General features: G+C 36.6%; 1 protein-coding gene across 4 annotated transcripts in view; it reads right to left on the bottom strand.

Moving 5' to 3' along the window:
• Positions 1-2327: 2327 nt before the first annotated feature.
• Positions 2328-13100, bottom strand: part of G3BP2 (G3BP stress granule assembly factor 2) — a 92635-nt gene continuing 81862 nt past the window's right edge. For 3 of the 4 annotated variants that reach the window (XM_032839332.1, XM_032839160.1, XM_032839245.1), the window contains exons 8-12: positions 12429-12527; positions 8108-8210; positions 6772-6900; positions 6091-6209; positions 2328-5253 (exon numbers count right to left, since the gene is read on the bottom strand). In XM_032839332.1, coding sequence (XP_032695223.1) covers positions 4981-5253; positions 6091-6209; positions 6772-6900; positions 8108-8210; positions 12429-12527 — 723 coding nt within the window. In that variant the 3' untranslated portion in view covers positions 2328-4980. The remainder of the gene's footprint in view (positions 5254-6090; positions 6210-6771; positions 6901-8107; positions 8211-12428; positions 12528-13100) is intronic. The other variant, XM_032839416.1, reaches the window with a different exon arrangement.

Below are 13100 nucleotides of genomic sequence, written 5' to 3'. Positions count from 1 at the left end.
TTCCAGTGGTCAAAAATTGTTAACAGGTGGGGCACCTGGGTGGCTCAGTTGGTTAAGCCGCTGCCTTCGGCTCAGGTCATGATCCCAGGGTCCTGGGATCGGGTCCCACACAGAGGTCCTTGCTCAGCAGGGAGGTTCCTTCTCTCTCAGCCTCTGCTGCCACTCTTGTCTGTGCACACGCTCTGACAAACAGTCTTTTTAAGAAAAACCGTTAATAGGTAACACTTGCAGAGGACCCACTACCCTCTTTTAGTTGCTTTATAGATGAAGTCACGGAGAATCCTCACAAGCACCCACACCCTACAAATGACTAAAGAGAAGCACCCAACAAGACCCACCACTGAACGGTGGAGTTGCCCAGATAGCCTCGAAAGCCCTCCTCTTGACCGTTTTACTGTGTAGAAGCTACTGAATGGACAGTATGCTGAAGCTGAAGTTGTGCCTGAACTAAATGAAACCACGCAGATAAAGTTTACCAGGGAAGAGACTGAAGCAAGAAGGGACTGGGGGTTGGGGAGGCTGGCGTGTCCGCAGTTGTGAGGTGGTTAAGATCAAGAACAGAAAACAAGAGCAGTTCAAAGAATACTAAGTCCCAAAAGTGAAAGAAAGCATTTGAGTAGGCAGCCAGCTTTATGAAACTCCTGGAAAAAAAAAAAAAAAAAAAAATCTCAGAGATCAAGGACAAAGATAGCAATTAATTTGGCAATAGAGGCACAGTAACCTGCCTGTGCGTTTCTCAATCTGCATTTATAGCGTTTTGCCCAGTATTTGGTAATAAAAACACTTTCCTAATCTGGTGCAAGTTAAACATAAAATGTGCATATATAAACAAACAGATTCAAAGATTTTAGTCTCTGTCAAAAAACCCCCAACAATTTCAGATGTAAATTATTTTGAACAATTACTCTCTATATGAACCTACTGAAATCTATCACAAAGGGAAATTTCTCTCATGATGTAATATTGTTCATTTACTCAGTAATTTTAAATAATTTAGAACTCTGGCATCAAACAGACCAAAATAGTCTAACTACTAAATTATAAAGTCTTATGGAACACAGAATAAAAGGGGGTGAAGGGGTATTTATTCTTCTGTAGTTAAAAATATAGATTATGGGAGCACCTGGGTGGCTCAGTCCTTAAGCGTCTGCCTTTGGCTCAGGTCATGATCCCAGGGTCCTGGGATTGAGCCCCACATCGGGCTCTCTGCTTCGCGGGAAGCCTGCTTCTCCCTCTCCCACTCGCCCTGCTTGTGTTCCCTCTCTTGCTATGTCTCTGTCAAATAAATACAATTTTTAATATATATATATATATACACACATATAAATTAGGATGAACAAATTGTCCTAATTTAAAGGAAAAATACGAATAGCTATCCACTAAACTTTCCTTCACTTGCCACAGACTACATCAAATCATAACTGAAATGGAGCATCTTGTGTGGCTGAAATTTTCAAAATATTGTTTCATGTAAGTTTCCTGGACTAAATGATAATGTGCTGCTTCAAATTTGATTTTCAATATAGTGTAGCATATACATTTTATCCCTTCTAAGAAAATGTTTTCCCCCAGTCATAAAGTTAGATCAAAGTTACTACATTATAATTAAAATTGAAAGTGAATTTACTCTACATTTACAAAAATCTTAAGTCTTACTTCCTTGAGAGTACGGAAATAATGACTATTCTGGCTTCGCTCCAGTACAAACCTGTGAAGACTGATTCAAGGAATCTTCATAAACAGTGTTATGAATATATCATCAGGAAGAAATCATTTATAACCATCCCTTTTCACAAGCCTCAAGTTCTAAAATTATATATGCATTAAGACCTCATTTTTCATTTGAAATACATACTTGCAAATGTGACTAATTATTTTTCCTATAATATTCTTTTAGAGCTTGACAAATTCGTTCCAATCTCTGAATTGGATCATGCCTGTAACTTCAGATAACTCAATCTTCCCATCCCTCTCTTCCTTTCCTTCTGCGATAGGAGGCAGCCATCCTTTGGAAAACTCAAGTGTCAGTGTTTCTTTAAATAAACGTTTAGTTATAAGCAGTATGATTTTGATCATTCTCACCTTCCTTAAACTTATTCCCTTATGCTATCCTTTAACTTGTATCCCAGTTAGCTAAGTGAATTGGGAAACATCTCTAACCATGTTCGAGTTGTCCTTCAATGTTATTACATTTTTAGATACCAAATTCCACAAACAAGCAGCAGTTGGTTTTAGAACAATTCCTTATTTTCACTTAGGTTGTAGGAAATGTGACTGGGAGACAATACTCTGGAGCACAAACCTACAGATTAAATCAGGGACATAAATGCCGCAGACGTCAGTAGTTTATTGTTTGTTTAGTCCAAACACATTCAAAATGGAAACTCAAAGAATACTTTTCCACCTGAAACAATTAAACTAGATTCTACTAGCATATAATGCTTAACACATTACAGCAATGAAGATGGTAATCCACTGTCTTCTATGCCTACGAAAGCCAAGATGGTGAAGCCAATTTGGTTGCAATAGTGTCATAAGGATAGAATATTACCATCAAAAAAAAAAAAAAAAAATCAGCAAATAACAGTAATGGTCAATGAATTATTTTTACTCTGGTTCAGTGAAAAGGGGACAAAATGTTAAAAGTCCACAGTACTGCAGGTGAACAATCACCATGTAAACTTCTCCATGTGATGCTTTAATGTCTTCTTCATGGTATGTAAAGACTGAAGCTGAATGGCTCTTTACTCAAATTTTCTACTACACTTAACATTTGTCATTACTTTTGGTGCCAGAACGCAGTTCTTATGGGTGGCAGGGCAATATCCTAGATTGGAAATTATATATATATTTAAAATGGGAATATAAGAAAAGAGTAGAGGAAAAATATGCTATAAAACAAAACAAAACACTGACAATAAACCACTTATTTAAAAGTAGTTTGAATAAAGGCTTCAAAACTCAAAAGTAATTTTCTGGTAAGAACTTCAAGTACTATACATCAGAAAGTGTAAAAGTGTTCAAAAACAGGAAAAAAAGTCTTTAAGCCCCCGAAAATGGAAACTATGAGAAATCTGTGCCCCCAAAATGTATGCAATAGTGCAAGGCTTTTTCCCAGACATGGAAGACCTCATTCAAGGGGGAAAAGGACAGATTTCATTTCACTTATATTGCCCAGTAAATGAAAAACAAAGTATGTGCATCATTGGCGAGTTTACTAAAATAGCAAACAGTTTCATAATTCAGATCCAGTTTGCTACTATGTCAAGTGCATTTTTTTGTTGTTGTTTTTACTAAGAATGGAGAAGTCTTCCATGCTAACAAGCAGCTTTAAGTGGTCGCACTTAATTTACCTCACTCCTAGCCTGAAACATCAGAAACTGTTATGTACCAAATGCTCCAAGCATAAAATTGGATATCCTTTGCCATACTTGTGGTTTACTGGAACTTGCTATAAAGACAGACAATAATCCAGCAGCTACAAACTTTGCTCACAGAATTGTTTAGAGATTTATGTAAAAATAAAAAAGATGTCGTCCCAGACTTAAATTCAGAGCCGCTCGGGTGCTGACATCAGTTCAAGAATTGTGCAAAATGAATGACGGTTCCCTGCCCCCCGAAATAGAAAATGCAAACACTTAGGAGCTGCTGCTCTTTTCTCCGAAAATTGCAGTATCCTCACTTCAGGTTTCCTTACCATTTATGGAATCTGACTGCTTTTAAAAGGCCATAAAAAATGTACATCAAGGTGGTGACTTTTCCAAGCACCTCTCGAGTGATACGCTTCGACGTTCACATTCGTGCTAAGAGAAAAGCCAACAAGAGACTTACTCAAATAGCGGACTTCCTCCTTCCCCATCCCTCCCAAACACGCAAGACTCCCTCCCACAGAGAACACAAAGTTGTTAACTGAAGAACAAAGTAAATAAAATGCTAGTTGACTTTACTGATTTTAAAGATACTGCAATTTTTACACACTTCAATGATTTTTCAACATTTCGCAGCTGTTTGGCTTTGCAGCAGGTCACACACTACACTGTACAAAGTCACCAGCAAGACTGGAATGACGTGTTAGTAGAAGGCACCATCATGCTTATTACATTACCAGAGAACGAAAATACAGTAAAGACAATTTTCACTGTACACAGCTGGAAGGAAGGAAAAGGGAGGAGTGTGTTGAGCAGCCAGCCATCCCTGTCCTGAAGAGGGGCAGGTAGAAAAATCTTAGATATGAGCTACTAAATCTGCTCTGATATTCAAGACCATAGCATTTGAAGTTCTGATTTTTGTTATTTAGTTCATAACTAAATGATTCCCTTCTGGAATATACTTGTAGTCTTGTTAAGGTTTATGTGTACACACGCTGGTCACAGCAAGCAGATAAAATGCCCTCATCATTTCACAAACTATTCTCTACTGGAAAAAAAGAAGAAAGATTTTTCCCCCTGTTGCCTCCTGTTGCAGATGTCAATGTTAATGAGTTCAGAGTACCCATTAGTGCATTTTGATGAGTGCATAACAAGTTTCTGTTGGGTTGTATTTTGGGGGGGGGAGCCAAGAAAAAAGGCAAGATTCTCCAATTGCACAAATTGCACTATTTGTGTTTCCAACATTAATAGGCAGAAACAGTAACACTTAAACAAAATGTGCAGCAGAGGATTTTTTTTTTTTTTGACTCAAAGGACCTGAATTCAGTTGGGCATGTCCTTTTAAGTTCATTTTGTTGTAGACAGTTTAAGATATGGTCATTTCTCAGTCCTTAATTCTCCAAGTCTAGATTTATAAATTAACAATGTGACTCCTGTTGTGAAATTGGGGAAATAATGTCCACCTCAATTTAACTGATAACCAAAAGATGCTTTTCACATCAAAGAAATGATCAAAAAGGCTGTGTCACATTCCAAAGCCAAAAAAAAATTAACAAGAATGCAAACACGATGAATAATGTACCACTGCCAAGACTTTGCCAACAGTGGAGCTTCAGCGACGCTGTCCTGTGAAGCGGCCTTCCATTTGCCCGGTTCCTCTTCCAGAGCCAAGTTTCTGTGCCATGCCACCTCTCGGAGGAGGTCCTCTTCCGTCCCGGTCACGCATCATTCCACCGCCCACTATGCCACGTGGACCACCAGGACCTCGATCATTGCGCCTAATATCCCTGCGGTCATCACCACCACCTCTGGTTTCTCGCTCTCTCGCAGCTCTCGTTTTTTTCTCTTCTACATTTAAACGTACTTCCCCTCGAAACATAATTGGCTTTAAAAGGAGAAAAAAGATTTACATGGATAGGTTAGAGAGCAACTGTCACGTATTCCCTTAAGTAAGAAAATCCTGACAAAAAAACTCCAGGAAATTTTAATATGCAATCTATTCCAACCCTCTTCACCAGACCAAATAGTGCTATTTAAAACAATCCACACCGGGGTGCCTGGGTGGCTCAGTGGGTTAAGCTGCTGCCTTCAGCTCGGGTCATGAGCTCAGGGTCCTGGGATTGAGCCCCGCATCGGGCTCTCTGCTCAGCAGGGAGCCTGCTTCCCTCTCTCTCTCTGTCTCTGCCTGCCTCTCTGTCTACTTGTGATCTCTCTCTGTCAAATAAATAAATAAAATCTTAAAAAAAAAAAACCAATCCACACCTCAGGGTGCCTGGGTGGCTCAGTGAGTTAAAGCCTCCGCCTTCGGCTCAGGTCATGGTCCGAGGGTCCTGAGATCGAGCCCCGCATCAGGCTTTCTGCTCAGTGGGAGCCTGCTTCCCCCCACCCCTCTGCCTGCCTCTCTGCCTACTTGTGGCCTCTATCAAATAAATAAAAAATTAAATAAATAAATAAATAAAATAATCCACCCCTCAAATTGCACTGTCATAAGTAATTGTGTGCTAAAAAGATAATAGTAATAAACAAACAGAAAATAATCCATACCTCAAGCTTTAAAACTACTAATAAATCTTTATTCTTTGCATAAATACCATTTCTAGTAAACTATCTTTAGTTTCACCTTAAGAAAAGATTTTCTATGGCTTTAAAATACACCAAATGAGTATTACAAACAATAGGAATGATAAAGTCTTGAACTATGTATACCCTTTCAGTCACTTACTTTTGCAATTAAGATTCTCTGAACTGGTTCAGAGTCATCAAAAACCACAAAACCAAAGTTTGGAAGCTTTCCCCCAACACCCTTCGTATTGATGCGAAGTTCCACAACATTTCCGAAACCTGTGAAAATATGTATTATTACACCAAGGGTTAAATATTTTTAAAAGAATACTTTGTAGCTTTAATTGTTGAGGAAAAATAACCTTAATCTACTTGAAACATTTCAAGATAAAAGTTACAAGCTGCTTCATCCAGTGACAACCAAGGTACATTATTCACTCATACAAGTCATTCACATAAAGACTCCAACAACTAGTCCGGCCGCTTGTTTTGTTACCCTTCTCAATTAGTCCTCTCAAAAGGAAAGTTAGTTGCGTGGTTTTACAAAAACACTGATATTTTCTATTTCTGACTTAAATTTGCCCAAAGAATCTCATCCCCAATTTTAAGTCTGCATCGGCTCTTTCTTCTAACCTCTCCAACTAGGCCAGTCAACACTAGGTACACTCATGGGGAACATCCAATACAACCTCTACTCCCTTTTGATCAACTAAAGTGATTGGTACCTGGGGACATACAGTTTAGAGAGATAAACGTGCTTTTAAAAAGTTCTAATTACATTATAAAAAAAGCTCTATTCCCCCCTGCTTAATTTTCCAATAAACCAAAATAAACTACTCACTCATGAAGAACTCTTTCAGTTCATTTTCATCAATATCATGTGGCAAGTTACCAACAAAAAGTTGATGACTGTCTGGATAGCGGATTATTCTACGGTTGTCAGATTCATTCTGTTCAATATCTCCTCTGCCTGAGAAAAGGAATAGGACAGATATTAAAGTTTATAATGTCACATAGTAATAAAGCTCAAAGCAATGAATGTACAGTAGATACTCCTGTTTTAGTTTAGTAAGACAGTGAGCTCCCTGAACAGAGGTGGAAGTGCCTATTATTAGTAGGTTAGTTAGAAAATAACATGACACTAAGTGTAAAGTGAGGGTATTGACTAGATCGCTTAAGTACCTCTTCTAGATCTACTGGTCTGATTATATGAAAGTCCAACATTAGTACAAATGTTCCTCCTTAACCAAACTCTTGCCATCACCCAGGAACCAAATAAATTTCAGATAGTGAGATGTATCTGTTCTAAATATTTGTTCAGTATTTTGAAGTTTGCAAATTAATTTTTGGTTGTATGAAATTATAGCCAAATTGGTAAATTTAATAGTAATAATATCTCATTTAGATAGCCTATATATGTATTAATGTGCTCAAATTTATATAAAAAATTTTATTTGATCCAATAACACAAAGAACACAGTGAGGCACATAAGAAAGGCATCACAGAAGAAAAGTTTGTGTAATAACTAAATGGCATAAGAGAAGCTCATATTTTAAGGGTCTCACCTAAGACCATGAACTCAAGCAGTAGCAAAGCTAGGACAAACCCCAGTTCCCATGACTTCTGGTTTAGTCACACATCACTTTATCTTACTTTTGTGGGAAAAATTACATATGCTATTAATAGGTACTATCACCCACCTCCTCCCAAAGGCAATCTAAACATACTTATAGAATTCAAATAGAGGTGCTACACATATTAGCTAACAATGGAAACAAGTCAAAAATCATGGCAACTTACTTAATACCTAAGACAATCAAAATAAGAAGAATCAGGGTGTGCTTATTGTTTATCTGTGAAGAGATAAGAGTGCTAAGTAAGAGAGTAGGTTATTGGCAGCTCGGTTTTGAATTCTTAAAACCAGTGACAATAACCAAATAAAATCTGTCTCAAAATTTTTACACCTTCAAAATACAGGTCTCCATTGCCTGTCAACTAATCCTCCCCTATAAGTCAGCTGTTCTGCCCCAAACTGTACTTCCGCAAGTTACTTAACCCTTTAAGAAATTTTGTACTGAAAGGAACTGTATATAAAACACATTATTGCATTTTAAGCTCAGTCTTTTCCAACTTTCCAAGTACTAAATGTGAAAGGCCTCAGAGGCAGCTGACTCACCTGGTCTCGGTCCTCTAGGAGGGAAACCAGGTCGTTCTCTAGGTCGTTGTTCACGCACACGAGGTGGCTGAGACTGAACTTCCGGTTTAGCTTCAACTCTTGGCTAAAATACAAGGGAAAAAACACATTATAAAGAAACTCATTCCACAGGAGACAAAACAACTAAAGCAATTACCAGCAAGTCACCAGCACACATAATGGTAATTTTAAGTTCAGAATATTTTTAACATAGTGTCCTATGTATATGAAGAATAAATTTTTATAAAGATATTCTGTACCAATCTAGGACTGTAGAGTAGGTCTGTTTTCCCATTCAAGGATATATAACCCAAAATAAGCTGCTTTTTACCACCACATTTTTCCAATAAATTTACATCCACATTTAGACAGCATTAAAGGTACTGCTACAAAAATCACAAAAATGCAAGATGAGCCACTCCATGTAAATGCATATGCAAAATAAACAGCCATCTTTATTTTACACAAAATTGTGACACATACTTTCTAATTATCTAGCTGCCCTTCAAATTTAAGTGCTTAGCCAGTAGCTTTAAACCCCCCTATAAATAAATCTTAAAACAATGGACAGTTCAAAATACACAATTTAGCTTACTCTGGCAACTAAAATAATCCTACCTTTAAGTTAAAATTAAACAAACAAGACAGACACATGTAAACACCTCAGAATCAAGGAGTCCTTTAGCTTCCTACTGTTTCCTTATGGGAAAGACAGGTCATTATTTAAGGACTGACCCCACCAATTTTCTTTTAATGAACCTTGGGGCAGGGGCAGGCAGGGAGTAATAGGACATCCTAAGATGACTTCCAAAATTTTCTGCTAACTGCTGAATTACACACATAGAATTAACTATTTAAAAAAAAAAATAACATCTGTATCTGCTATTACCTTTTCCCTAATACAGTGGCATTTTCAGTATTCCCATGCTCTTCAGAGATCTACTGCCCAAATATTTATGGTCCAAGGAAGAGACAAAATACACCTTCAAAGAATGCTGAAAACACTCAGCAGGATATGAAGAAAATGTCCTCCTCAAAGTCAGAAAACTAATGGTTTCAGCCTTGTCTTTATGTCTGATCATCTCTGAGGACCTCAGTCCAGCCAGTGTCCCAAACTCTTTCATCCTTTATCTAACTGGAATATCATAATTTACAAGGACAAATTGTGATATAAAGAGTTATGTTTCTTTCAAAAATGACAATTTGCTGCAAAGGATTTCACCCACAGTAATCAAAAGGCACACTAATTCCGATCCTAGCAGTTTTTAACAGATGTCTCTTTCCAAGTTGTTTTTCCAGGAAGACTTCCCATTTCCCTCAAGATCAACTTGCTTCCCATGTTCGAGAACTCTGCTAGTTAAAAATAATTTCTTTAACTCTCTCCAGTTTTCTCAATTATTTTTATGTATTTATTCCTCTAAGGACTGTACCTTATCTTAATTCATTTCTACAACACCCAAAACCCAAGCACAGTGATGTTACACATAAATGTTCAGTAACTCTTGGTTCATTTAAAATTAAATTACATTTTTAGTCTTGAACATGTAGAATGTTCTATGCCTGACAAGGGATCCTATGTTATAACCCTGAGACCACTGCTATCTGTATTTGGGTTTAACATGATATGGTAATTTGAGCTGAAATGTGATGCCTAAAAAAAGGCAGTTGTTTACAAGTTTCACTAAGGGGGCCTAAAAGCACCAATTCACTTCAGTATGAACATAAAACAGAATTAAAGAATAGATGTACCCTAACAAAGTCTGACGAAGCTAGTATGTTCTGGAAATTAATAAAAATAGCAAATGTACCTTTTAATCTAAAAACTGCACAAAAACCTTAGACTCACTCAATCCAAATGATTATCAAAGAACTTAAGAGATGTCCTCACCGACCTAAATTTTTTTCAAAACTGACTTACCAAAACAAAAATAACTGCAAGTAGCAAAATAGAAAAGTTCACTATCGTTTAAGGATTTAAAATTAAAAACAATTTCCGAAGTCTTTCAAGTAATTCATACAGGGATTTAGCAACCTGATTTTCAGAAGATATTTGATGATGCCAATGCAAAAGAAAAAACAAGACCAAAGATCTAACAATATTCCTTTCAATAACTGATTCATACATATTAACTAAGCCAGCTGTATATTTATAGTTCTTCCAGGCTCAATTTCATGATTAGAACTATTTACTCCAATAAGATAAAATAGATAACATACCACATACTACACTTTAGAGACTTACAAATTAATTCCATGCAACCAGAAAGTGTGCTCAGAAAACAAATTCCACAAAAGAAGGCCACAGAATATGAAATAAAAATACAACCATCAAAGCAATGACAGCAGGTAAAACCACAAGAAATTCTTCAACTGAACATAAGCTAGTTAGATACACTAGTCAATTTCCAGACAAAACCTTTTCATCAAGAAATTACCTTACCTACTTCTAAGTTAATTCCTACCAATAAATTAAAATTCTCCTTTTATTAAACTATGCTAAAGGTGTTAAGGAAATGGAAACTACACCAAAGTAATAAACTGAAGGGTTTATTAAATCAGATGGAAAAATCATGAATCCATTCTAAATACAGCCTAAAAAAGATCAGAAAAGTTTTGGGGTTTTTTTTTTAAGTTTTATTTATTTAAGTGATTGCTACACCCACTAATGTGGGGCTAAAACTCACAACCCCAAGATCAAGTTGGATGCTCTACCAACTGAACCAGCCAGGCACCCCAGAAAATTAAGGTTTAAACTGTACCTGTTTAAATAGGTCTTAATAAGGGTATGGGTTGGAAAATACAATCTAGTCTCCTACAATTAAAGAAATAAATAACTTCAAAACTTAAAAAAAAAAAAAAATTTCCCCTGGACAAAAGGACAGGATCTAATGTAATTTAGACAGGCCTTAAATATAGTACTCTTCTTTGATGTAAATGGAGATACAGTTCCCTCCAAAGGGCTAAAGAAACCTACAGGTTTATGTGAGTCACAAAGGGACTCTGGTGTCAAACTGCATGAATTCAAAGCCCAGCATACAGCTGTCTGACCTTAGGGTGAGGCACTCTAGGCCTCAATTTACTCATCTGTGAAATAGCAATAGTAACAGTAACCACCCTCACAGGGGGACTGAGGATTAGCTGAGAATGAACATAAAGTACTTTGCAAATGCCTGGCATATACTAAAGGCAGAATAAGCATTAGCTGTTTTAACTTTTAACTAGTGGTAAGTTTAAAATAAATGTAGCCAACACTCAGAAGATGAAGCAACGATGCAAAGGATTCCAAATGCAAACCTGACAAGAAATCAAGCAATTCAAAAGAAAATTCAGAAGTCACTGTGATGTCTTCAGAAGGGTTGTGCTTGACAAATTAATTTCTTTCACTAAGACAGAACTCTGGTTTGTGATCTGACAGTACACAACACTTCCTGAATGTTAAAAACAGGTATCCTGAGCCCATGTATTTTGCTATTACGGAGCTGACTATGTGCACCAACATCATAAGGACTGTCTAATGATCACTACTTTTTTTGAAACCTCAAAGTTTCACTCTTTAGAGCATGTAAGAGGCGTATACAAATAACTGTAATTGCACGAACCATTTTAAATGTAAATTTTCTAGTGGAATAAAGTATGACTCAAAATGTTGAAAAAAGAACTGAATACCTTTTAACTGTACTATAAATTTAATTATAATTTAGTTAATTCTAAACTATACCTAATAAACACATCAGGTAGCCAGTGTCTTATTTTCAATGTTTCTGAAAGCTCTAAAATGGGTTAAGATGACAAACAGATGGAAAGCAGAATACTGGAATGATCCGTTAAGTGAACACTACAGTCATAAGTTGGTACAGCCTTCAATTAAACAGTGAACCACTTACAGACTGAGAGCTTAGGTGGTGTATTTTTTTTAAGTTTTCTATTTTTATAAAAAAAAAAAAAACAGTGATTTTTATAATGCCATACTACTTTGTGCCTTCCTTAAAATATTTTTGCTAAATAAATTTTAAACTTTAAAAGGAACATTTTTTTTTATTTTAAGAAGCCTTTTAAATCACTCACTTTATCTGTCTATCAATCAAACCAACTTAATGTGTATTTCACACCCAAGCCCCAAATACCACCTATGCAGATTATGATAGAGATTTGGCATTTAAAGTGGGTGCACTGACATTTAATACAATTTTTTTTTGTATATTTTATCCATAATTTCTGATTGACTCATTTAAAGAAGTATAAAAAAGATAAGCAATTGGCAATGTAACAAGGATACAATCCAATGTGTTCACAGATTGGTTACCTGTGAGACTGGTGCTTTAACATGGGGTGGAATTCCAGAGGAAGAAACAGTACCACTAGGAGGCAGGTTTTTACTGGTCACTGAAGCCCAGGAGAAAGCCTGCAGGAAATGCAACAAACCTAGACTACTAATCATGGAAAACCACCAACATTCCTATAGGGAAACTTCCAAATATATATTTTCTTTTCATTTCTAAACTATTGTTCTATATTGAAGGACTCCTCAAGAGAAAGGCACACACACACATGCCAGTCTATGTGCCAGCTTTCAAAATCTCATTATGCAAGATTATTCGTTTTGTCTGACTACTAAATAAATCCACAAGCAAGTTCCTATTTGCTCTAAGGAGATGAGCAATGGAAAACAAAACGACTAACTACACATGCTAGAAAAATAAGAACCTAATAGAACCAGTTTCTTTCCCCTTTGGGGGGAAGATAAGGTGTGTGATGGTGTTGAGGGGAAGGATAGGAAAGAAGAGAGTACTCACTGGAAACTTTAACAGACGTTCACAAATTGAACAAGGAATCTCCTCTCACTACCCATATATACTTTAACCTTCCACTTTACAGAAAGATAAAAGATGTTTTAGGTAGGCTTAAATGATACACTATGGGTGTCACTTTTCTTTCCAAGGTAGTTTAATTGGTGTAGTAAGGAAATTTATCCCAT

The sequence above is a fragment of the Lontra canadensis genome, unplaced genomic scaffold (genome assembly GCF_010015895.1).
Source record: "Lontra canadensis isolate GAN:19392208 unplaced genomic scaffold, GSC_riverotter_1.0 scaffold1, whole genome shotgun sequence".
In the NCBI taxonomy this organism is placed as follows: domain Eukaryota; kingdom Metazoa; phylum Chordata; class Mammalia; order Carnivora; family Mustelidae; genus Lontra; species Lontra canadensis.
This window is presented reverse-complemented; position numbering and strand designations above follow the sequence as displayed.